At 35.9% G+C, this 27,885-nt stretch overlaps 2 protein-coding genes across 15 annotated transcripts in view; one reads left to right on the forward strand and one right to left on the reverse strand.

Moving 5' to 3' along the window:
• The window catches only part of LOC105228487 (semaphorin-1A), a 481,986-nt gene that overhangs the window by 231,854 nt on the left and 222,247 nt on the right, over nt 1–27,885 (forward strand). The gene's annotated exons all lie outside the window — the stretch shown is intronic.
• Nucleotides 2,470–11,127, reverse strand: LOC105228486 (larval serum protein 1 beta chain). Of its 3 annotated transcripts, none has more exons than XM_049455963.1 (2): nt 10,867–11,127; nt 2,470–4,648 (listed from the first exon to the last, which is right to left on the reverse strand). In XM_049455963.1, exons 1-2 carry the CDS (start codon nt 11,083–11,085, stop codon nt 2,552–2,554), a joined length of 2,316 nt encoding a protein of 771 aa, XP_049311920.1. In that variant the 5' UTR covers nt 11,086–11,127; the 3' UTR covers nt 2,470–2,551. The 3 variants fall into 3 exon arrangements, with proteins under 3 accessions (XP_049311920.1, XP_011206635.2, XP_049311917.1); XM_011208333.3 differs by lacking the exon at nt 10,867–11,127 and adding an exon at nt 5,188–5,441; XM_049455960.1 differs by lacking the exon at nt 2,470–4,648 and adding an exon at nt 8,212–10,389 and having other exon boundaries at nt 10,867–11,126.

Consider the following 27,885-nt stretch of genomic DNA (forward strand, 5'->3'; position numbering starts at 1 on the left):
CTAGACCTTTAATATAGGGTACATAAGTTCAAAGTCGTAAGATAAACAATATTTAAAAAGTCCTCAACTGACCATAAAAATGGCTAATTGTGATACCATTAGGTACTTCCAAGCAAAGCAGAGGAGAGGGTGCTGCCAATAATGGTATTAGATAAATATCAGTAGGTATAAACTCTATTTGAAATGCATCACCCAGTCAGGTTGAGAGATAACAGCAAAACTCTGAGTCAATAAAATATCCAACTCATAGTCTAGCTTGCATAGTAGAATCGGTCGTGTTTTTATACAGTCCTTTATTCAATTCTGTTTAAAGATATCATTTAGGACGATTTTCGTGTTTATGTTTGGTTACATAGATTAAGTTGAGACCAATAATTCGATTGTATATGTATAACGACTTGATAGATTGGCTGACTTTAATATTACATTCAAAATTCGCTCCTGAGCCATACCAAGCATGCCAAACTCAATTCAGTAATCCATGCACTTCCTTCCACTAAAAGCCTTGGTTATGGTGGCCTTTACCGAATGACTTTTAATAGCTTCAGTAGACTCATAGCGCACTCCACGAAGCGGACTTTTAGTTACGAAAACTGAAAAAAGTCACAGGTAAACAAATCTGGCGAAAATCTGGACTGTGGAATGATTCTCGTTATGTGTTTGGATAAGAAGTAAGTCAAAATCATGCCGGAATGTGATGGTGTTTCATAGTGGTGAAAATCCCATGAATATTTTGTCCACAAATCCGGTCATTTACGGCGAACTTCTTCACGCAGATGCATCAAAACGACCAAGTCGTGTACCTTATTGACTTGTTGATCCTGTGAAACAAATTCATGTGCATATCGAAGATGAATGTATAAATTGTTTAGGATGATACCTTACTAGAATTAATTTTTATTACCAGATGTTTGTGAATGGATTTGGATCCCTCTATAATCACGATCCTAATTTATCTCACTTGGTTAATGCCAAAATCAATCAATTTGGAATGCAAATTCAGTAATCAAGTTAGCATCTGTTTCAGTGCAGTCAAATATTTAATTTGTGGCTGGAATATTGAACTATTAGACACCTTTTTCTGATTTGGCATCGCTAAATTCTCAAATATGCCAAGAACTTATTGCGAATACCAAGAAAATCACTCGTGATATAAAGCCACAAATAACGTTTAAGGAATCCCAAGCATCTGAAAGCTAGTTTTAAACTAAATATTGATTTCATTTCATCACATCTTTGGCTTGCTGTTTCTATATTCGATTATACCAATCTATGAGACTTATGCCACCTGTTTGTTCGATTCGCTATTCTCCAAAACTTATCGAATCAAGTTATCACAAGCACCCAAAATTGAAGATAGACTATGTGAAAATTTCATGCTATAATACCACTAATGTTTGCATGACTATTTCATTATACCAAACTATAAGACTTATACCAGTTGTTTGTTCGATTCACTAATCTTTAAGAGTTGGTATAACAAAGCATCACAAATATCTAAAACGGCAACAAAGATATGATTTGGAGATAGAATATTTGGAAACAGCATTACTTTGGTATAGCGCACAACCTCTTCTCATCTAATACTTTTTAATTTTATCAATCTGTGAGACTTAAGTAAAACTAGTTCATTGTTCGATTAGTTATCAAGCTTGCTCTAAAATAAAAGTAATATTTAATCACTTTTCTATTATACAATTTTATGAGACTTATACCAGTTGTTTGTTTCATGCGTTATTTTTCAAAGTGTGGCAAATCAAGGTATAACAAATATCTGAAACAACAAAAAAGTCACGCATTGATGAAAGAGTAGTGGAAACGTCATTACGGTGCCATAACGATGCATACTCATGTATAACTATTTGAATGAGCCAATATGTAAGACCAGACCCAGTTGATTGTTCACTGCGCGCCATTGTTCGCTGAAAGGGAATTGCTAAGAAATTCTTATATTAGGTATTTTATGATACCAGTCTATGAGACTTATACCAATTGTTTCTTCGATTCGTTTTTCTACAAAGTGTGGCAAATCAAGGTATCACTAGTATGAGAAAAAGTTAATTTGCAAATCTTTGAGACTTATACCAGTTGGTTGTTCGATTCGCTCGATATTTGAGTGAAAATTGGTTAATAAAAAACTGTCAGTATTTTAAAGTGGAAGTAAATTGCTTGTAAATTTTGGTCGAATTAAGTTCTAACTTTCAACTTTTGTATAATTTCAAACAAAATACTCTACTCTTATACTATTTTTGTTGATTGTGAAAAAATAGTCGCAGTTGTCCGAAGGATAGTAAGAAAAATTTCCCGTTTCGGAGCCTCCTTTTCTAAAATAACTTGCCGTTTGGATATATATTAATTAATCTTAATATAATGTTAATAGTTTTAAGTAATCCTTAATCGACTGTTTTTGTAAAAAGCTTTTGTAAATGATAAACTTACGAAAAATCCCAAAAGAAAATATTAAAAAGATTCGCTACAGACAATGCCCATACATATATTTCAACAGTACTTTCTCAGTCCTTTACATTTCAAATTTTTTACACAAAGTGATTCAATTCAAGTAATCAAAGCTGCCGAAATTGGCATAATTATGTTCCTGATATTTCTCCAATCTGTCCTCATGGTACACCTTAACGTTCCTTATAAACATATTTGGTACAAAGACCTCAACCTCATCGATCGGACGATCGAAAGGATAGTTCAAAGGCATATCATCAACGTAGCGTTTACCCGAACCGATGCCACCACCGAACGAAGTATGCTCGTAACTAGGATAGTGCTCATGTGCGCCATTATATGGAGCCACAAAGAAGAACAGCTGCATTGGGAAACCCTTGGCCCAACCACGCGGCAATAGCAGACGATCGGGGAAGCCATTATGAGGCTGTGTGGCATTCACAATGAATTGCTGCTTACCCTCGTAAGCGAGCATTACCGACTTGTAGAGCGCGGTGTACGGGCTGCGCTCCCCAATGGTCCAATAGAAGTCGCTCGAGTTGCGTTCAATTTTATTCTCGCCAGCGGCAAGCTGATAAATGAACTCATCAATTTCAATGAAATTCTCACGATTTTGTGCCAAAGATAGCACACGTCTATTTGAGTCGAATTTCGGACCGAGGAAGGCGCGTATCACAACCTTTTGCGGCTTATCAGCCGTGATGATGTAATCCATGGTGAATGGCTTGTGATTGAGACGCTGTTGACGGGCCAACAACATTTTATTCCAAACATATTGACCATCGTCAAACACCATTTTGTCATTCAGCAAAGTGCTCACATCAAAATCGCTGTAATCGAAGTAGGTCAACAGCTCACTCACTTGCACATCCGTTACGCTAACGCCAGGCAACAACAAATCGGTTTTCGTGTAAGCCGGTAGGAATGAGGTAAATTTAGACAACACCTGATAGAAGCGTTTGTAGTAGCTGTATGTGAACGGATCACGGAACATGGTTTCGTAATTAATGAAAATATGTGGCAACACATGCAAAGCATTGGGCTCAGCGCCAGCAAAATACATATGCGAGAGCACACGCCAATAGATTTCGTAGTGTGAGTCAAATAAATCAGCATTACCCTCCAACAGATTCGCCATAACCTCCATCGACTCGGGTTTACGCAAATCAATCACAGTGCCATTGCCGGTGGTGATATGACCCTGCTCGAGCAGTAACGTCACACGTCGGTAGTAGAACATGAAACGGTTGAATTGATCGAAATTCGTATAGCGCTTGTGATCGAAATCGTTCTCCCTAAAACCGAACTTGATGCCGTTGTAACTGTTCAATTGCGGCTGATAGCCCTCCTCGTAAGTGCTAAGCGACGAGTATTCGGGTATTTCGCCGAGTTCTTGCGTTAAACGCTCCCAATAGTAACGTGCCAACATCGTCTGCATATTATGCGCCCAGTACTCGCCGCGTCGCTCCGACGCAAAGTCATATTGGCTGCTGTTCAAGAAGTAAGCATAATCCATATGCGCATAGTACCAATAAGCATTCCACTCCACATCCTCGGTGAAGTAGGATAATTTCGACTGCTCGTTGTACCATTCCACATTGCGTGTGTAATCTGTGGGCATAAAGTAGATGTGTGTGTCTTTAAGTATATCCGCGTTTACCGACGAAACGCCAGTTAGCACCTGTGCGCCATCTACCGCGTACCAATGCTCAGCCAAGCCCATCATCTTCCAGCATTGCCAGGTCTTCCAATTTTTGGTATAAATGTGCATGTGTGTGGTATAAGCTTCCATACTGTCCTGATACAGGTAGTCCTTGTACTCCTTCTCGTACATAATCTGCTTGCTCCACACGTCGTAATCGAATTTTTGCGCTTCGTATACCAATTTGCTGGTGAAGAAGTGTTGTGGCAATATTTCGTAGATGGTTGGCAATATTAGGCCTTCGCTGTCGTCACGATGTATGATAGCCAAGTTAAGCGCATACACGAACATGCCTTCGCTGACGTGCACACGCGCCCAGCTGGCGACGCGCATGAACGTCTCAAAGTCCTTGGCGTAGTAGAAGTGATTGAAGAGACCCCACGCTTGCATTATGTGCGTTTTCACCAAAGCGCCGAAGAATTCACCACGTGGTAGTATGTAGCCTGCCTTGTAGGCGCCGACGAATTTCTCCATGTAGTAGTCATATTGCTGGGGGTGGATGAAAAAAATATATTAAAATTAGAGAATGGTAAAAAATAAAAGTAAAAATAAAAAATTAATTAAAAAAAAAACAATAAAAATAAATAAACCAAAATAAAAATGAAAAATAATAAATAAATAAAAAATAATAAAAAGAAATATAAATTAATAAAAAAAAATTAAAAAATAAAAAATAATAAAAAAATAAGAAATAATAAAAAATAATAAAAAAATAAGAATTAATAAAAAAAAATAAAAAATTCTAAAAATATAAAAAAATAAAAAAATAAAAGCATCATCCCTTCGCACTACCAGAAGCATCTGAGCCAGCTTATAGCCTTGCTTTTTTACGCAGTGGCTCTCAAAGTGCCCTTTGTAAAACAACTCTAGTTTTCAGAGAAGCTCCTGGGCTCTCAGATGTCTACTTCTGATAATGTAGACTACTGATTCCTCAAGTCCACTCAACCCCGACGAACACTAATATTCAGAAAAGTTCCTGGCGACCCCAGCCGACTTTATAAACCCCACCCACTTTTCACACAACTCACCGTATAATCCGTTTTCTCGAAATGGAAGTCCTTGGCTAATTTGAGATACTCTTCGAACAACAGCGGATTTTCAATGCGATGCACTATTTCGAGCAGAAATTTTTGTTTCTCCAAGAACACCTTATCGGCATATTTCATCTGCTGCGTTGGCTCTAAGATTTGTCCAGCTACGAGCACGCAGCCCACAATGCTGACGAAGCAAGCTAAGGCACAGCGCATTTCGTCGGCCTTTCACGAAATTACTATTGAATTCTAAACATTTGCAGTGTCTTTTATAGCGTTCTACAGTCGCATATTATGTAGATTCGCACAAAAATTGCACTAAAATTTTTTTTCACAAAATTATATTTTTGTTGTCATTAACCCGCGTGTGATCCCAGCGCTTATGCGACGGCTTGCACGCAGCATAATTGAAATGATAAGCGGCAGTGAATTATGGCGGAGAATGCGCCTATTCTTGATATTTTATCAACAAGCATGAAACATATAAAAATATTGAAGGCTGATAAGCGTTTGCAGTAGATGCGCTCACTTTCACCTGCCGCAGTTTAAAAATAAAGATATTTTTTTCTCCTTCATTTTATTTTGAAAAAATAGGAGATAGAAGGAAAGTAAAACGAATTACAAGAGAATAATTAAATTGAGTATTTCTTATATGAGATGTGATGTAATTGTGTTTATACAAAAAAATGTAGAATTGTCAAATTATTGCTCTAGGTTAGGTCGTAATTGAGTGTAAAAGCTAAACTCATAAAAAAGTGTATATAAATAGATTTAGACCTATGTGACCTGCTTCATCATTCACAGTCCATTATTATGCATTACGCTCATTTCTAATAAATAAATTGTACTGGTAGTACATGATCTTAAATATTGTGAGTGGACAAAGACATACATAACTAGACTCATTTTCCTCAACACCTGAACTAATTTCATAACGACTCTCTTCATAAAAAACTCTCTTACCTTTCATGGATCGGTAGAGCAATCGTTGGCTTATTATTATTACAATACCGTGTAAAAGAACTGAGGCTTAATAAGTAAGTAGTAGAAAAGCCTTGAAAAACTTCATATATTTTGTGAACGAACATGGTGGCCAATTACATCATTTATTCCCAAATAGAAGGCGACTTCACAGAGTATATTTTTATACTCTCGCAACAAAGTTGCTAAAGAGAGTATTATAGTTTTGTTCACATAACGGTTGTTTGTAAGTCCTAAAACTAAAAGAGTCAGATATAGGGTTATATATACCAAAGTGATCAGGGTGACGAGTAGAGTTGAAATCCGGATGTCTGTCTGTCCGTCCGTCCGTCTGTCCGTCCGTCCGTGCAAGCTGTAACTTGAGTAAAAATTGAGATATCACTATGAAACTTGGTACACGTATTTCTTGGCTCCATAAGAAGGTTAAGTTCGAAGATGGGCAAAATTGGCCCACTACCACGCCCACAAAATGGCGGAAACCGAAAACCTATAAAGTGTCATAACTAAGCCATAAATAAAGATATTAAAGTGAAATTTGGCACAAAGGATCACATTAGGGAGGAGCATATTTGGAAGTAATTTTTTTGGAAAAGTGGGCGTGGCCCCGCCCCCTATTAAGTTTTTTGTACATATCTCGGAAACTACTATAGCTATGTCAACCAAACTCTATAGAGTCGTTTCCTTCCGGCATTTCCATATACAGTTCAAAAATGGAAGAAATCGGATAATAACCACGCCCACCTCCCATACAAAGGTTATGTTGAAAATCACTAAAAGTGCGTTAACCGACTAACAAAAAACGTCAGAAACACAAAATTTTACGGAAGAAATGGCAGAAGGAAGCTGCACCCAGGCTTTTTTTAAAAATTGAAAATGGGCGTGGCGTCGCCCACTTATGGACCAAAAACCATATCTCAGGAACTACTCGACCGATTTCAATGAAATTCGGTATATAATATTTCCTTAACACCCTGATGACATGTACGAAATATGGGTGAAATCGGTTCACAACCACGCCTTCTTCCAATATAATGCTTTTTTGAATTCCAACTGATACCTTCTCTTTATCATATATGTATACATTAGGAACCAATGATGATAGCGGAATAAAACTGTACACAAATACGGTATTTGAGCTGAGGTATCCCTTGTTGAAAAACTTGTCGTGATCGGACTATAACTTTTCAAGGTCCCTGATATCGAACACGAAGAACTCAGTGCCTAACCTAACCTAACCTAATTTTTCACCGAAAATATCGGTAAATCTCTTAGAATTTAATTCTAATTAATTTTACAGAAAAATAAAAAAAATATGTAAATGACGGATAATGAAATCTCGATTATCACTTTATCATGCTTCCTTACTTGTTAATTATGCCAATCAGTGAGAGTTAAGTGAAAACAGTTAATTGTTCGATTAGTTATCAAGCTTGCTCTAAAATACTAGAAATTTTTTATCACTTTTCGATTATACCATTATATGAGATTTATACCAGTTGTTTGTTTGATTCGTTATTCTTCAAAGTGTGGCAAATCAAGTAACATAACAAATATCTGAAACAGCAAAAAAGATACGCATTGATGAAGGAGTATGTGGAAACGTCATTACGGTGCCATAACGGTGCGTACTCATGTATAACTATTTGAATAAGGCAATATGTAAGACCAGACCCAGTTGATTTTTCACTGCGCACCATTGTTCGCTGAATTGCTAAGAAATTCGTATATTATTTTATTACACCAGCCTATGAGACTTATATCAAATGTTTGTTCGATTCGTTTTTCTAAAAAGTGTGGCAAATCAAGGTATCACTAATATGAGAAAAAGTTAATTTGCAAATCTTTGAGACTTATACCAGTTGGTTGTTCGATTCGCGTGAAAGTTCAATGAAAATTCGTAAATAAAAAACTGTCAGTATTTTAAAGTGGAAGTAAATTGCTTGAAAATTTTGGTCGAATTAAGTTCTAACTTTCAACTTTTGTACAATTTCGAACCAAGAAAAAACTTACGAAAAATTCCCAAAGAAAATATTAAAATGATTCGCTACAGACAATGCCATACATATATTTCAACAGTACTTTCTCAGTCCTTTACATTTCAAATTTTTTACACAAAATTATTCAATTCAAGTAATCAAAGCTGCCGAAATTGGCATAATTATGTTCCTGATATTTCTCCAATCTGTCCTCATGGTACACCTTAACGTTCCTTATAAACATATTTGGTACAAAGACCTCAACCTCATCGATCGGACGATCGAAAGGATAGTTCAAAGGCATATCATCAACGTAGCGTTTACCCGAACCGATGCCACCACCGAACGAAGTATGCTCGTAACTAGGATAGTGCTCATGTGCGCCATTATATGGAGCCACAAAGAAGAACAGCTGCATTGGGAAACCCTTGGCCCAACCACGCGGCAATAGCAGACGATCGGGGAAGCCATTATGAGGCTGTGTGGCATTCACAATGAATTGCTGCTTACCCTCGTAAGCGAGCATTACCGACTTGTAGAGCGCGGTGTACGGGCTGCGCTCCCCAATGGTCCAATAGAAGTCGCTCGAGTTGCGTTCAATTTTATTCTCGCCAGCGGCAAGCTGATAAATGAACTCATCAATTTCAATGAAATTCTCACGATTTTGTGCCAAAGATAGCACACGTCTATTTGAGTCGAATTTCGGACCGAGGAAGGCGCGTATCACAACCTTTTGCGGCTTATCAGCCGTGATGATGTAATCCATGGTGAATGGCTTGTGATTGAGACGCTGTTGACGGGCCAACAACATTTTATTCCAAACATATTGACCATCGTCAAACACCATTTTGTCATTCAGCAAAGTGCTCACATCAAAATCGCTGTAATCGAAGTAGGTCAACAGCTCACTCACTTGCACATCCGTTACGCTAACGCCAGGCAACAACAAATCGGTTTTCGTGTAAGCCGGTAGGAACGAGCTAAATTTAGACAACACCTGATAGAAGCGTTTGTAGTAGCTGTATGTGAACGGATCACGGAACATGGTTTCGTAATTAATGAAAATATGTGGCAACACATGCAAAGCATTGGGCTCAGCGCCAGCAAAATACATATGCGAGAGCACACGCCAATAGATTTCGTAGTGTGAGTCAAATAAATCAGCATTACCCTCCAACAGATTCGCCATAACCTCCATCGACTCGGGTTTACGCAAATCAATCACAGTGCCATTGCCGGTGGTGATATGACCCTGCTCGAGCAGTAACGTCACACGTCGGTAGTAGAACATGAAACGGTTGAATTGATCGAAATTCGTATAGCGCTTGTGATCGAAATCGTTCTCCCTAAAACCGAACTTGATGCCGTTGTAACTGTTCAATTGCGGCTGATAGCCCTCCTCGTAAGTGCTAAGCGACGAGTATTCGGGTATTTCGCCGAGTTCTTGCGTTAAACGCTCCCAATAGTAACGTGCCAACATCGTCTGCATATTATGCGCCCAGTACTCGCCGCGTCGCTCCGACGCAAAGTCATATTGGCTGCTGTTCAAGAAGTAAGCATAATCCATATGCGCATAGTACCAATAAGCATTCCACTCCACATCCTCGGTGAAGTAGGATAATTTCGACTGCTCGTTGTACCATTCCACATTGCGTGTGTAATCTGTGGGCATAAAGTAGATGTGTGTGTCTTTAAGTATATCCGCGTTTACCGACGAAACGCCAGTTAGCACCTGTGCGCCATCTACCGCGTACCAATGCTCAGCCAAGCCCATCATCTTCCACCATTGCCAGGTCTTCCAATCTTTGGTATAAATCTGCGCGTGTGTGCTGTAAGCTTCCTTATTATCCTGATACAGGTAGTCCTTGTACTCCTTCTCGTACATAATCTGCTTGCTCCACACGTCGTAATCGAATTTTTGCGCTTCGTATACCAATTTGCTGGTGAAGAAGTGTTGTGGCAATATTTCGTAGATGGTTGGCAATATTAGGCCTTCGCTGTCGTCACGATGTATGATAGCCAAGTTAAGCGCATACACGAACATGCCTTCGCTGACGTGCACACGCGCCCAGCTGGCGACGCGCATGAACGTCTCAAAGTCCTTGGCGTAGTAGAAGTGATTGAAGAGACCCCACGCTTGCATTATGTGCGTTTTCACCAAAGCGCCGAAGAATTCACCACGTGGTAGTATGTAGCCTGCCTTGTAGGCGCCGACGAATTTCTCCATGTAGTAGTCATATTGCTGGGGGTGGATGAAAAAAATATATTAAAATTAGAGAATGGTCAAAAATAAAAGTAAAAATAAAAAATTAAAATAAAATAATAAATAAATAAAAAATAATAAAAAAAAATGTATTATTTTTTTTATTTAAAAAATAATAAAAAAATAAGAAATAATAAAAAATAATAAAAAAATAAAAAATAAATACGTAAAAAATTTTAAAAATATGATTTAAAAAGGCATCATAACCTCGCACTATCAGCAGGCCTGAGCCATCTAATGGACCTGCTTCTCTCACCAGTGGCCCTCAAGGCTCACATTGTAAAATGAACTCTAGTTTTCAGCTAGGTCCTGGCGGCCTCAGATGTCTATTACTCCTGATAATGTAGACTATAGATTCCTCAAGTCGACCCAATACTGACGAACACTAATATTCAGAAAAGTTCCTGGCGACCCCAGCCGACTTTATAAACCCCACCCACTTTTCACACAACTCACCGTATAATCCGTTTTCTCGAAATGGAAGTCCTTGGCTAATTTGAGATACTCTTCGAACAACAGCGGATTTTCAATGCGATGCACTATTTCGAGCAGAAATTTTTGTTTCTCCAAGAACACCTTATCGGCATATTTCATCTGCTGCGTTGGCTCTAAGATTTGTCCAGCTACGAGCACGCAGCCCACAATGCTGACGAAGCAAGCTAAGGCACAGCGCATTTCGTCGGCCTTTCACGAAATTACTATTGAATTCTAAACATTTGCAGTGTCTTTTATACCTATCTGCAGTTGCATATTTTGTAGATTCGCACAAAAATTGCACTAAAATTTTTTTTCACAAAATTATATTTTTGTTGTCATTAACCCGCGTGTGATCCCAGCGCTTATGCGACGGCTTGCACGCAGCATAATTGAAATGATAAGCGGCAGTGAATTATGGCGGAGAATGCGCCTATTCTTGATATTTTATCAACAAGCATGAAACATATAAAAATATTGAAGGCTGATAAGCGTTTGCAGTAGATGCGCTCACTTTCACCTGCCGCAGTTTAAAAATAAAGATATTTTTTTCTCCTTCATTTTATTTTGAAAAAATAGGAGATAGAAGGAAAGTAAAACGAATTACAAGAGAATAATTAAATTGAGTATTTCTTATATGAGATGTGATGTAATTGTGTTTATACAAAAAAATGTAGAATTGTCAAATTATTGCTCTAGGTTAGGTCGTAATTGAACTGGACACAGTGTGCTAAATTTTACTAAAATCGTTTCAGTAGTTTAAGAAGCGGACAAAAACGTGACACGGACTTTTTAGCAATATATCAAGATATGTAGCATCAAATTTGTTAACAAAAACTCAGTATGAGTGGTTTCTATTATATCGTTTTTCCATCGCTTGTAAACTTATTAAAAGTGATGTTACGTTATTTTGCTTTTTAGGTGACGATACGTATATATAAAATTGATATAAAAATGAAAGCTATACTTGTCTTAGTAGTTTCTTCTTCTCAATTGCTTACTCATAAAAACACAACTTAGCTGGCCTTATCATCTGTGGAAGCCTTATCATCTAAGGCTAAAGTGTCTGATCTTTCGATGAATTGTTATTGTCTTTCACAGTACATGATACTAAAATCAATTATAAATAAACACACTATTTTAATATATGTATGTATACATACATATATAAATATATATGTTGGCAGTCAAGACTAACTTAACGCAATCGAACATCTGGATTCACACCGCCATTGTAGACTTATATATATGTACTATATATATGTATATAAATCCAGATGTTCGATTCTGTTAAGTTAGTTTTGACCGCTAAGTTCAGCTTTAATTAAAAAAAAAAAAAAAAACGATTTAATATTTATTATAGTAATTATGAAATATTCGCTTGTTCAAACAATATCAGTGAATAGTTGTCAATAAATAGTCATCATTCTTTCAAATTAAAATCATAAACAAAAAACTCAAACAATATTTTTTCCAGTTGCCAGCAAAAGAATATTAAAGATGAGGCATTAAAGTTCAAGATTGTGGATTATCAAATTAGGAATAACACTCATCAGACAGTTTTGCAATGAATCTGATAAGTTAGTATAACTAGAAAGCAATAAAATTGAGCCAATCCATAGTCACTTTTTTCCGAGAAATATAAAATTTAATCGATAAAGGTAGTGAGGCAATCACTGATAACCACAAATCTAAAAAAAAACCCTCAAGACACAGTATTTTTTATTGCATATTCACTAGGTGATTTCCAAAACTATGGAATGTTTCGTGATCTTCGATATACATGTACATATATCATATTTTATTAAGTGTAACGAATTCCAGACTGACGTAGGAATGATTCACTCTTCTGGGAGTTGTTCTTCTTTCGTATTATGCTCTGTTTTCATTCTTCTCGATAAAAGTAATGTCATTCTTCTCAATAAAAATCATGTTAGATTATGTATATAGTCTCATTAAATTTACTATCCAAGCAGAGAGTCTGCTATTAGGTAACTCCAGTGATACTTAAATATGACATGAATATGAGTAAAAAAATATTGAGTTTGCGGTGTAGTTACAGACTTATAAAAATGGTGACTCTAGAGACCATGAATTCCTATTCAACCTCCTAAACTTAGTTTACTCTCACTCCACTTTTAAGCATTTTCACTCTATTCAACTTGTCTCAGAAATGCAATATCGCTTGAATTTTTACTTCCCACCAAGTTATTAACATATTTATAAAACTTCTTCCACAAAACTACTGCCACTGACTTATTATGTTACTTATTATTGCTTTGAACAAATATGCATTTGTTTCCCTTCAAAAATTATAATTCAGCGCGTGTCCGACAGCACTCGGCCGCAAATATGTTGCAGAAAACCATCCAATAATAAAAAAATCTTTGGAAATATGTGTGTTTTGAGCGCCTTACGCTTCATTTGCTGCAGCAAAAAAGCCAATATGCGAAGAAAAGACTCAAAACTCAATAAAATTAAGAAAGTTTCCCCGCCTATGTGCCTGTGAACGGATGCCACATTTGCAGTTGGCGTGTTTGCTTTGCAGCGAATCACTGCAATTGCTGACGAATGCCGCCCGCCCGCGCCTAATACCATAACAGCATTTTAGCACTGATAAACCGTGCTGGTGCCTTCTTCCCACTATTTCTCTCTCTCTATCTTTCACTCTCTTTTTCTTGCGGTCCAGCAAATGGATTCCGCAGCACTTTCAAATTCCATCACTGCGATTTGTATTCTAGCGGGTAGCTGTTGGCTGCTAGGCGCTGAGATTGACGGCAAGCGCGGGGGAAATAAATAGGGAGGTAATAAATATTGATAAAACCTATTAGTAGTTTTGGAAAGTACTGTTATCCAATCGCAATATAGAGGAACAGCTATGGTTTTCGAAGTTGTGGGCATTACCATGTCCATTTTTCAATTTTTCGAACATCTAAGTCTCAGAAATTTTAAAAATATTTTGAGCTTTCATTCGTTACTTTGGATACAATTTTTGATACGACCTACTTAGACCCCTAAATGTTGAATTTAGCAATATTAACTACTTCTTTATCCCAGTTACCACATTTGGATTAACTTTGAGAGATATGGTCTTATCAGTTCTCTATTTCACACTGGCTCTCGTCATTCTTCCTCGGTTCTCTCTGCTGTGGGATAATATGTTTTTGTAATTGAGAGCGCAACCAGGCCATTATTCGAAACTTTTCAGAGATATAGTATTGCCAGTTCTCTCTCTCAATCTCTCTCATCATTCTTGTTCGGTTCTGTCCGCTACGGGATCTGATATGTTTTTGAAGGTGTGACCGCAACCAGGCCATTTATCAAATTTTTCAGAGTGTTTGAAAATTTTTTAATAAAAAATGAGTGGACGTGGTGAGATTTAAAAAAAAAAAAGTATTGCACAAACTCTCTTTTCTTAATATACTCTCTCTCAGCTTCAACATATAGATACATCCATATAGATCTACTTTTCGAAATATAGCCTTGCAAATCCGCTCTCTTAATTTCCCTGTCGGAATCTCAATGAGTTCTCTCTCTCTCACACTCTCTCTCATTGTTCTTGCATCGGTTGTCTTCGGTTCTAACTACTAGAAATATATATGAATCTGATATGTTTTTCGAATGATTTCGGTATTAAATATTATATAGAAAATGGGCGTGGTTTTGGTCCCGCCGATTTCCAGAAACTTTCTTTTTTTAAAAGACTCTTTCTTCAGCTACAACATATAGATCAACTTTTCGGGATATATTTTTGCCAGTTCTCTCTCTCTTTCACACTCTCTCATTACTTGTGCTTCGGTTTTCTTCGGTTATCTTCGGTTCTAACATCAAGAGATATGTATTTGAAGTGTTTTTCGAATTATTTGAGTATGTGTGAGGAATTTTCAGTTTGTATGGAATATTATGAAATTCCAAATAAATGACGAAACGATTTTTAGAACATTTCTTTTTTAAACACTCCTCTTTTTGATCTTCAGTTCGATGACCTTGACTCCAATTTCGAATACCAACTCAAGGCACCGAGAAAAGTTAGTGTAGTTAGTTTTAGAACTCCATCGCCTGTCTTAACCTATTGTTCCATCAAAGAACTGAAAGACTAAACTTCCTAGGAGAGTTCTTATCAGTTATCTCTCTCAGCCTTCTAATTCAGTACTGTTAGTTAACTTGTTCAGTTAACTGCACAAGTCCACTTACCTACCTTTAAGAACCTCCGAAATGCCAACTAACCCATAAACAAGCATACCTTGGTACATATCTTTCGCCGACAAGTAGGTTGCAACGCCGTTAGCGCAACAACGCGCAAGAAAGTTGGTTTCATTAAATTTAATTGCGTGTTGCATTTGCGAGCGCCATAACTTCCTTGACCAACACCAGCAATAGTGTGCCGCAGTGAGCTGGCGTTGGCTGCGCGCTACGAGTATCTCTACTTGTGGCACAGTTGGTGGCTGAGCTGCTGTTGCTGTTATTGTACTGGTACTGGTTAGCTGGTGGCGCGCAAAGTTGCGGAATTAACGTTCGTTTGGTGGCGCATTCGTTGTTGTCTTTGGCCGCGCAGTGCCGTTAGCCCGGTTGCGCTATTGTTATTTGTTGGTGGCAAACAATCAGCAGGTGCAGTCGCCAGTAAAGTGCTGCGGTTTTTATTAGTTGCGAGTTATTGCAAGAAGCAAGTAGCACGAAGCGAGTAGCAAGTTGATGTGTAAGTTTCTTGCGGCAATGTGCGCAGGGATGCAAAAAATTATGTTAATTTTCTGTAAGAAAAGTTGACGAATTTGATTTCGGGTTGTTTGTTCTACCGACGCTGCGCCACAAAGTTGCAATTATGCTTTCCAATTTCGCCAACAAAACTTGTTTATTGTTTTCGTTAAAAAATTTGTCGGTTAATTTTTCACAATTTATTGACTCGGGCAAATTTTGTGTGCAAAATTGAGGTAGGGTTTGAAATATAGAGCTCATTTTTGTTGTAATAGTTTGGAACGGAGTATATTTCTACCGCCAGTTCGGTGGGATGTCTGAAGGTCTGCAGTCCCAAGTGTTTATGGCTTGACCTCCCAAACGCGGGACAGTCATAAAGGAAGTGCTGAGAAGTTTCCACTTCATTCTTCTTCTAATCTTAGTCACGAAAGCACTCGATGCTATTGATAGCGAGATTAAGCACTCTTTAACCAACTCTAACCTCACTGTTAATTAGTTCAAGCCGAACTACAGTATGAGTGGATGGTCAATTCTCTAAAAGAGGCTGCTGGAATCTACTGCAGCTATAAAGCTACAACCTCGGCATGGAAAGCAGTCTGAAGCTGGAGCTTAATAGAGAGCTTTTGACAGTAAATCCCTTCACCAACCATTCTACCAAGCTTTGACACATCCGTAAAGAAGCTCACTGCCCCACTTCTCCAACTGCTTCTTCCCACCCACAACTCCTTCGCCGGTATATGGGCAGAGAAGGAACCGCCAGAGCTCGGTTTGGCGACTCCATGATCTTAGTGCTACGGTATGAAGTCAAAGTGTGCGAGGACTCGTGTTCTTTTAGAAATTCAGATTTTTTGAGTCTGATAGTAACTTTTAAAGCCATACGTCATCCTCCAATATATACTCCAACAACATAATGTGTTTGACTACGGTGTCGTAGAGGACCACTCTCGGTAAAATACCCCACCTTTTGCTAATGGCTCCTTAACAGCAATATAAGGAAATCGATGCCTTTTTTGCCCTCTCTTCTATATTCGGCTGCCATGAAAGACGACTAGTCTGAAATGTATTTTTGCTTGATTGGTACGTCGCCGTTTCTTTCAGTTGTGAGTCTACTCCTTAAGTGCGAATGTACTATAAAATATCACGAGAGTTAAATTCAGCAACCTTTCAATTTTACACCTCAGGACATCCAAATGCAACATAGGAAAGCTCTCTTACTACACCACCTTGCGAGTTCACACAATAACCCCGCAAACTTAAACCTTGTCGAATGAAGTCACTTCTTTGTGAAATTGTTAGTAGACGATTTTCAAGTACATTAGTTCGAACAAGTACTTGTTTTGTACATTCAAAATGATGGCAAATCTTCATAATCTCTTGTTAAACAAAGGACATCGACTACCGGGTTGCCGGGCGTTTTCCTCTGTGTCTTTTTCGGGCGTAAATCCGCTGGATGAAGAACGCATTTGGTGTACAATAAATGTGGCAACTATCAGGTTATGCTTCAGCTAATATTGTCAGCAAGTGGGCTGAAGGCTGTGTAACACATTAGCAACAATTCTCATGCACTTAAATTTGTATACAGTGATGGGCGCAGATATGAAGAAGGTCAAGAAAATTTATTTTCAGTTACGTCTTTTTTTATGTTTCAACCCTTTGCAATTATATTTTAAAATTGTTTTTAAAAATTAGGTGGCAACTCTGCTATAATGTTTTATATGTCATAAAAAAATATAAAAATTTTGGTGGCAACTCCTTTCAAATATTTTTGAGCTATGTAAAGATTATGTTGTAAGAACTTGTTATAAACAAAAACAAGTTCTAAAATTAATTGGCAACTCTTTGTAAATATTTTTTTAAATATAAAAAATATACATTATATTAAAAAGTCTTTTTGAAAATGAGGTGGCAACTCTTTAAAAAATTTTTTAACTATCGAAACATTATGCTACCAAAGCTTTTCATTAACAAAAAAATGTTTTTAAAAACTAAATGGCACCTCTTTTTATACATTTTTTTTAAGTTTAAAAAATATGTATTATAATAGCGTTTTGTAAAAGATAATGTTAAGTTGCAAATCTGTGCAACTATTTTCATTTACGCTTTAAAATCTTTTCATAAAAAATATTATTTTTTTTTATTTGGTGGCAACTTTTTTTTTAACCTTTTTTCAAATTTCTCTACAAAAGCCTTTGATAAAAAAAAATATTTTTCAAAATTAGGTGGCAATTCTGTGTAATTAGTTTTTGATAAAAAAATACCATAGTATTTTATAAAAAATATGTTTTTTTTAATTTAGAAAAATTTCCTTTTAAAAATTTTTCATAAAATACTAATTTTTTTTCATTGGGTGGCAACTTTTTGTAATTACTTTTTAACCATTTTTCATAAAAAGGCTTTGATAAAAAAATAGTCTTTAAAACTATATTTTAAGTATAGAAAAATTTCGTTTTATAGATTTTCATAATATTTGTTTTTTTAATTTGGTGGCAACTATCTGTAATTACTTTCTAACAATAAAAAATTAACGCTTTTAGAGCTTTTCAAAGAAATGTTTGCAACTATTTTCTCAATTTTTTTTAAATCTTATTATGAAAGCTTTTAATGAAAAGAGTTTTTTTTAATTTGGTGGCAACTCTGTGTAATTATTTTTTAAATATAAAATATTGACCCTATAAAAGTATTTTGTTAGAATTTTTTTTATTATAGAAAAATAAATAATGGCAACTCTTTGTAAATATATATTTTTTTTTTAATAGAAGAAATGTACATTATAATAGCATTTTATAAAAAATATGTTTTTGAAATTAGGTTGTAACTATTTGTTTATTATAGAAAAATTACGTTTTAAAAACTTTTCATTAAAAAATGTTTTTTTTCGTAATTTGGTCGCAACTATTTGTATTTGATTTTTAACCATAAAAAAATTAGATTATAAAAGCTTTTAATAAACTCCATTTTCAAAATTATGTGGCAACTCTGTGATTTTTTTCTAGCTATAAAAGTTTTAAACTTTAAAAAAATTTATTTAAAAAAAAAAATTTTAATTTGGTGGCAACTCTATGTCATTATTTTTTAATTACAAAAATTTTCACTTTAAAAGTATTTTGTAAAAAAAAAATATTTAAAAAATCAGGTGGCAACTCTTTTTATTTATTTAATAATTATGAGAAATTAATAAGGCTTATATAACGCACTATCTCTGGTATTTGCAATATTATGAGCAATGTTTAGCAATAAGTTGCATACTTGTTCTTCCAATTTGTTAGACCGCCACTGTTTCAACTTCAAATGCATTAGTACCAAAACCCCAACTGTATATGTACATACATATATCTGCAAATATATGTATATGTGCTTGTTTGCATGTAGCGCATGTAGCTAACTTGTCTAACGGTATTTACAACAGCATACAACTTTTTACCCGCCCCTTGTTGCCTCATCATTTACTTGGCGGATGCATTACTGTACCTCTAACTTACACATGCATCCTTCCGCTGGCCTTTTTTTTTATAACAGTACCAATGCGCTACCTTTGCAGCATGCTTTGCTTTCTTCTTTTTTTATGCACATTTACGGCGTTGTCTTGCTTGTTTTATTGTTATGTTGTTATGTGTCCTATTGTTAAGGTTGTTGTTCAGTCTAAAGTTGCGTTTTTATTTTTGCTTACACACGCTTGAATTTGAATATGTGTGCATGAATTGGTTATACTATATGTTGTATATGTATGTGTGTATGTCTCTCAGTGTACGTTTGTGTTTGTATGCGCATAAGTGCCTCTGTGTGCCCATGTCATTAGCTCTTGTCCCGCTGTGCCCAAAATGCTCGGAAAGTTCTGCTTGCAACAAAAAACGCACACACACTTATACACATATAGGCTTTTAGAAATCTTCACAAACACACACACATATGCTGTCGAGTTAGAATGTTTAGAGCGTCAACTATAGTTGTGAGGCATTGAGGTAGTTGTATATGCCATTTACACACATACAAACACTCATACGAAGCTGGTTGCGCCTATATATAGGCTAAGGGGTTGCAATATTGCCGCAGTGTTCATGGCAAGGGTTGCATCTCTGGTCATTGGACCCGCCTGCTCGCTGCAGCTGTTATTTGTGGCGCAGCTGGCGTTCACTCTTCGTTGCTTCTGTTTTGTTGCCAAGCCGTTGAAGGGGGTACGAGTGTGTCCAGTATTATAGAAATGGCGAAAAAAATTCCAAACTTTTGGCAGATTTGCTCAATTTGCAAAAAGCGCTTAATATTTTTAGAAATCATATTTGCTCTAAAAAAATTTGTTGTTTTTTTGCAACTTCGTGCCACATTCGCGCATATTGCTTTTGTGCTCAAATTGCTGTCATCTCGTATGCGCTCCGCAGCCAACATTTATTTGCTGCTTTGTATTTTCGTTAACAAAACAAATTTTTTTTTGCACAAAAACAATAAAAACAGTTAACTTTGTCAGCAGTGACGCTATTCTATCCTTCACAAGTGCATTTATTATGGCATAGAAGGGTATAAAAGGCCTTCCTCGTGATTTTGATCAGTCAGTTTGTATGGCAGCTATATGCTATAGTTGTCCGATCTCAACAATTTTTTCGGAGATTATATTGTTGTCTTGAGGAATATCTCAAACGAGATTTCGTGTAGATATACTTTCAAATAAAAAAGTTTTTCATATGAGGACTTGAATTTGATGTGTCAGCTTGTATGACAGCTATATGCTATAGTGGTCCTATCTGAACGATTTCTTCAACAATGATAGCTTGGCTTTAGATAATAATCTTTGCCAAATTTCATGAATATATCTCATTAAAAAAAAAAGTTCACCATACGTGAACATGACTTTCATGGGTCAGTTTGTATGACAGCTATATGCTATTGTAGACCGATCTGAACAATTTCTTTACAGATTGTAGCTTTGCCTTCGACAATTAATCTTGCCAAATTTCATAAAGATATCTTGTCAAATAAAAAGGGTTTCCTTACAAGAACTTAAATTTAAACCCTCAGTTTGTATGGCAACTATATGCTATAGTCGTCCGATCCTTTGTATGACAGCTATATGCTATAATGGTCCGATGTCGGTGGTTCTGACAAATAAGCAATTTCTTGCGTAGGCAAGGCAACGTTCAAAATTTCAGGCCGATAACTCAAAAACTGCGGGATTCAGCGCAGAAAAATCGATTCAGTGCTGTTCAGGGTATAAAAATAATAAAAACAACAAAAGCTACCAAAAGCTACCAAAAAGTGCAACTGCTCGTGCGCATATATAAATAAATCTAAATATATTTACAAATATGTATATTGCACACATGTGTCTGCAAAAATGCTGGACGAAACATGGCAAGCATTTCACGCAAAACAAGCTTGCAACACCAACAACAACAACGAATTGTAAAACAATGCACAATAAAATACACAAGCACAAGTGAGCAAGTCGCGAATTGGCAACTGAGGCACACACATACACACGCAGATTAACGCTATTGCACACACACACAAACAGCATACAAATCAACAACAACAAACAACGTGATGCATATTTCAACTGCACACATCCGCAGCAAAAAGGGATTTAAAAGTTCTTTGCTGCTAACCCAGTTACGGCGAGTGCACGTACACACACATGCGAACTTGCTTGCATGCGCTGAGGCGTGACGCTGCGGCACAGACGGACAATGCACGCACTCATCTATATACATATATATGGGTGTATATGTGTTCACTCGTATTTTCTGTCCGACTTTTTGTCGTTGTTGCTTCCGCAATTTCAATTGTTAGCTGTTTTTCTGCTTACGCTTTGTTTGCAATGGCCTTTGTGTTGTTGCTGTTGTTGTTGCATTTAGAAGCGCTAGAAAAATTGTGTCCGTTATTTTTTTCCGCCACTCCGCGTAGTAACTTTTTGCTGACGCTTTATGCCCCTTTTGCACTGCCATATTTTGTGCTAAACGCCAGAGTTGTTGTTGTTTTTGCCGTTGTTGGGCAGCATCTTTTGCCACATGCGTTTGCCACGGCAACGCGATGCAAATGTTGGCACGATTTCATTGCAAATGCGTTCATGGACTCATGTGGCACAGTCTACTACGCTTGTGTGCGCGCACTTGCTCCTCTTCACTGGGGCGTGGCACTCACTCACTCGCTCGCTGGAGCCTTACTGTCAGCCATATTGTACACGCATAGGCATGCATGCCAGCACAGCGCTTTTCGTTCATGTTTCCATCAGAGCGCGTTTGAAGTTTTTCACTCAAATCCAAACTCATTGCAATGCGTTCTAAAACTTTTCAAAGGCAAGTTTTTTGCGCGCGACGACGAATAACACGTTTCGTGTGCAAAGATTCATTCAAAAGCGTGTTGGTTTTTTGAGTGTATGTGTGTGTTTGAAGTGAAATTTGTATTTTTATGCTGTGCTCCAGTGTGCCTTTGCGCTATGCTGCGTTATTTAGCACCTCAAAAGCGGCATACATTGCAGCATGTGGCAAGTAGCGGCTGGTTTATTGTGGCGAATCAAAGTCATATGATACTAGGTCATGTGATATTTATGCAAGTTGCTGGAATTAAAAACTTTAAATTTAGAAATTAAAAAAAAAAATGCATCGCATGATATAAAGTCATATGATGTCATGTGATGCAAGATCATATTATTATTATTCACGGCTGAAAATTAAATCTTTATTCTTGGAAATATCAAGCAAAGAAATTTAAAAAGTTTTGCATCACATGATATCAAGTCACGTGATATGTAGTAATGTGATGTAAAGTCATATGTTTATTATTAAGTGCTGCTTTTCAATAGCGCATTTTCACTAAGTCATGTGATTTTCATCATGTGATGTGAAGTCATATGATATTAATTAAGTAATTGCTCTTCAGATCAACGCATATTCAACAATGCTATTACTCATTAGTCGATATGGTGACTAGTATTTGATTTATTATGAAATTTGATTTCATAATTTTATTAAAACTATAATACTAAATCATATGATCTTGTGATCACATCCTCTCTCATTTATCGCACAAAATGAATCAATTTGCAATTGTATAATGTGTGATGCTGTTCATTTGTGTAAAATGAGTGAGCGTAAAACTTTCCTATAATATACGATTATACATCATATGATGCGATATGATTTAATGTGATATTCACTCAAATTATCACATCTGCGCTTTAACCATTAACTTTTTAGCAACGATAAATGCTCGTTAAAGTTGAAGTATATAATTTTTAGCACTAAATGCGCCGAAAGTGTATGGTAGGGTTAGATAAAATGCCTGATGCTTCAAAACGGTAAAAAATCACACCTATGCTATAGAGTCCCTTCAATCAAATCATGATATATGTATGTCACTTCACTTACTTATTTTCATATCAGAAACGCCATAATAATTTGTAATTTTGGGTAGTCGAAAAAGTATTTTCGTACTTTGTCAAAAGATGTCATTGCAGTCGTTTATCTACAGTGTTACCAATCACATTGTGTCATACCATAAAGTGTTGTAAAGGTGAGATTTGAAGCTTCATTTAACCAAATAAAAAGTGATGATAAACTGATTTTAAGTAAGTCATATTAACTCTAAATATAAATAGACTAATTTTTAAGTAAGTCACGTGATACAAAAATTTAAATTGAGTATTTTTTTGTCAACTATAGCTCAATCATTTGGATAAAAAAGTTAGACTTAAACCATAAATTTTAAATATATATTTTTAACATTAAATTAAGATATCTTCAAAATAATTTATACTAAACATTGATTTTTTATATTTCCAGGTAAGCAATCGACTCACGTTATACAAAATTAGAAATCATGTGATGTTTCCGTAAGTTGGTGACTAAAAACCGTGAGTGAGTGATTTATATTTTCCATAAAAAATTAATAAATATATATATACACCAAAAAACAAGCTAACAATGCTAATTTAATCAACTCTAATATTTACTATAAAGAAAAGACAACAAGAATTCGTTCAAAACCTACACTTCCGACTATGTATCGTACAAGTCGCTTATACGCACCTTATACTGACCTCATACGAACCTATAGAATTACGCCCTTTTTCCTATTTCAATTATTTTCGATAAGTTGAGATGTGTTAAAAGAATTGTTGTTTTCAATTTCGTGCGACCCGAGATTACTTTTTTGTATTATGTCCGTTTGGAAACTTCCTCCATTATAATGTTTATTTAATGAATTATAACGATACATCGATGCACTTAGTTTAAGGATTTTTCCTGATGCATTTTTCTTACGTGTCAGACATAAAAATCAGTTCAACAGTTATGTTAGACTGCATTTTGTAATAATTACCTTTATATGGGATTAGTTATATTCACTTTTTTTGTAACTAACCTTTCGAAAACATCAAAGAAAAAATCATGCTGCAGATGTCGCTGTTAGCGGAAAGTCTCCCTCTACATCTTTTTATGAAAATAGAATGGCTCAATGTTATTGATAACCCTACAAAGAATGCAAGTATAAAGTATTTATTATTTTAAATCTATTCAGAATTTTAAAGAAAAAAAAAACATCCGAAACTGGTATCGGATATGATGGTTAGGTTAGGTTAGTCTGGTAGCCCAATAATCCACGCATAAGCCAGTTTTGGTCGTTTGCGATACCAGTTGTTGTTCAGTTACTAGGTTCATGAGATAATCATATATTTTAATTAACCTTTGACTGGTGACATGGTTTTTGTGTAACTTAACTGGTGACGAGCGGCCTAAGAGGCCGCTGCTTTACATTGTCTATAGCATCGAAACTATATACGATAGCTTACTGCAGTCTTTCAAATCATTAAATGAATACATAAAAGAATAAAATAAAACTACTCAATAGACTCTAAATGTGATTTTTAATTATTATCTTTCTAATACAATCTATGTAGGAACTAAAATCAAAAATCCAGAGATAAGTTCAATAATCACACTCAAAAAAATTAAATCAACATATTATAACAAAAATACTATTTATCATTATAGTTAAGGTATATTTATTAACAAAAAAACTTAAAATATGTAATCACAAATATAATTTTAAAAACTGGCAATGGTCAATCTTTGGTAATTTTTATTGGCAGTCAGGGCATAATTGTTTAGCGCACTGCAAGCATACATGTTTTCTACATGAATGGCATTGGTAATTAGACTTGCGATTTAACTTAGGAGGACAACTGGCACAGGTTTTCCATGATTTTGGTATATCCTCGGAGTTTTGGGGTTCTGGTAGCAAATCAGAACCCAAAATACGCGCTAAGTAACTAACTCTGTGTGAGTTCACGAATTTTCTCATTTGTCCACTTCAATATTTCTTTTAAGATATCCGGACTCATTATTTTCTTCCACAGTGAAAAGGGGTCTCTTTCGTCGTGTACATTCAACCTCGATTCCGGCACACAAGCTATAATGTTATGCTGGCTTGTTCGTGCAACTCTGTTTGGCGAATTTTTTGCCCACTTAAAACGATTCTTACCAAAGAAACATCTAACAAATCTTGATAACGGTTCATCATTACTGTCACTTTCTGACTGCTGATTCCCTTGAATTAGTTTTTCATCTTCAGAAGCACTTTGTTCGCTGCGAGTCGTGATCACTTTGGTCTAGGGTGAAGATTTTGGGAACATTTTCAGCTTCTGATCCACTTAAATCTTCCTGAGCCAAATAAACTTCAATCACACTGTTCGACACTACATTTTTAACTCCTAACTCTTTACGCTTCTTTTTTGGAGGTGCAGAATCACTCATTACTAGTAATAAAAATACGAAAAAACAATAAAGAAAAATTATATTAAAAAGTTACACAAGTGGTGACGTAAGGTCTGAGAGGCCCATGCCGAAGTTTATGTCGATGTAACTTATCGATATGAGACAATACGACGCAACTGTCCCACTGTACGGCGTGGACACAACTGAACTCGAAGCTACTGGGACTTTGAAACAAACATAGCGCAGGGAAGGGGGTGAAATGATGTTTCATTGACTCCGCTCGGCCTGTGAGACCGCTTGCACCAGTTAAAGGTTAAAGAGAAGTGTGGTGTAACCGTATTAATACGCCTTAAAAGGATTACCAATAGGTAGCGTTACTTTATTTTAGAAAAAAACACATATATATTATTAGAAGCTATTATAATTAATTATTATAAACCTGAAAACTTTATAGAAATTTTATATCGGAAATCGTTATATATTTCTTTCTATTCAAGAGTTGTATAGCTTAACGTTATTGATAAATTTAAAAGGAATTACTAATATCCCAATATTATTATCTATATTTTTTTAATAAAAAATGTATAATTTCTTATTATATTAGTGGGTTTATAATAATAAATTATAATTAATAAAAATATTTTAATCATACGATTGCCAATGTTGGTTTGAAACTCTGATGCCAAGTTAGTTAGCAGAGACACCTACCTTATTTAAAAAATATATTCACACGCAAATATGTATATATTTCTTTATTTTTTACGTAATTATAAATTACTTCACATACAGAGCATCCTGCTCGTTCCCTCTCGTTGATGTTAATATCGATGGTGTGCCATTAAATAGTGGCATTAGAGACTTCAACTGCTCATAAATGTATGCTACGAAAATTGTTTTCCTTGTTTAATGCATGCTGGTTTAAATTTATGACTCTTTAAAATCCTTAGTAAATTTTTAACGCAAATCATTAAAATCATAGCTCTTTTTATCACAATTATGTAGAATGATGATCAGAAATTCTGTTCCCTACTTAATAAGCAGAGACACAAACCTTTTTTATTCATACCTTAAAACATTAGGTATAGTTAAATATTTGTGATTAAGGTATAAAACTGATTTTTAACATATATTTTTCTTCTATCTTTAGTTGTTATCTTGATGGTATAATATTTTTTATTAAGCGCGACCTTATGTCAATTGATCATAAAATTATGCTACGAAATTTGTTATTTTTTTGAAAAGATAAAAAGAATATATTAAAAAATTTCTTATTAGATTTAATTTCTTATTTACATTCTTATTTATATTTTTGTATCCTAAATCGTATTAAGTTTGCCACGAAGCTTGTAACACCCAGTATTCCGTCTGTATAGTCCCCCAGTTTTTAAGATATCGGTCTGAAATATTGTAAACGTCATTTTCTCTTCAAGAAGCTGCTCACTTGTCAAAATTGCAGATATCGGTTTACTCTAAAATATAGCTACCATACAAACTGATTGATCAAAATCAAGTTTTCGTAGGGAAAACTTTTTCATTTGACGTGATAACTTCATGAAATTTGGTACAGATTATTTCTGAAGTATCGGTTACAATCACCGAATATATTGTTCAAATCGGTCCACTGTAACTTATAGCTACCATACAAACTGACCGATCAAAAGGAAGTTTTTGTATGGAAAACTTTTTTATTTGATGAGTTCTTCACAAAATTGTACTTAGATTATTGTCGAAGACAGCGCTGTATTCTCTCCATATATCGTTTGGATCAGACAACTGTAGCATATAGCTGCCATACAAATAGAAAGATCAATATCCAAAGATCGTTTTACACCCTTTTATGCTGTAAGAAATTCAGCTGTAGATTGTATTACAGCATCGGTACAACAAAAGTTAACGCCTTTTCTTGTTTTTGTATTTGTTTACATATGTACTTTCTTCACAAAAATTTGCATTTTTAACACCCTGTATATGCAATCTCATAATATAAACCCCTCGCAGCATGCAAACCGAGATTACAGCGTTCTCACCACATGCTTACCTATCAACAAACATCCAAACAAGCGTTCTCATGTATAGTATGTCATATGAATCCCACGCTTTGCGCTGAGCTGCGGCTTTTTGTGCTGTCAATCTTATGATATATTGTATATGTGGGTAAGTTGAGACCCGCTGTGCGCTGAACTGCCTTGTAATGAATGCCGCAGGGCAAATAAGTCACATATAAATCTATAAACCTGCATAGAACTGACACCTCACCTACGCACACACACACATATACACATGCGAAGACAGCTGCGAGGACATTGCGGTTAAATGCACAAACACATGCAAATATACACGGTGTTTCTGTGTGTATAGCGCTGATGTGCTTGCCAACACCACAAACCGTTAGTGGGTCGCCAGTTGTGACGTTTTCAATAAGGACACACGAAATATCTGCTTGCAGTGGCAGCGTTGCCTTCAAGGTGTTTTCCGTTATTTATTTTGTCGCTGTGCCAGTTCCATATGTTTTTCGGCACAAATGCACGCATGCAAATAGCGGTGGAGTTGGGCGTGTGGTGACGGGTGGCAGTGTATCTAAAATGCACATAAATTCACTAGTTGAGGT

The sequence above is a fragment of the Bactrocera dorsalis genome, chromosome 1 (genome assembly GCF_023373825.1).
Source record: "Bactrocera dorsalis isolate Fly_Bdor chromosome 1, ASM2337382v1, whole genome shotgun sequence".
NCBI classification, from domain to species: domain Eukaryota; kingdom Metazoa; phylum Arthropoda; class Insecta; order Diptera; family Tephritidae; genus Bactrocera; species Bactrocera dorsalis.

Excerpts from the sequence above, each read along its gene's own strand:
- LOC105228486 (XM_049455963.1), bottom strand. The coding sequence starts at position 11,085 with ATGCGCTGTGCCTTAGCTTGCTTCGTCAGCATTGTGGGCTGCGTGCTC. Across the intron at positions 4,649-10,866 it reads TCGAGAAAACGGATTATACG|CAATATGACTACTACATGGA; the intron begins GTGAGTTGTGTG and ends ATCCACCCCCAG.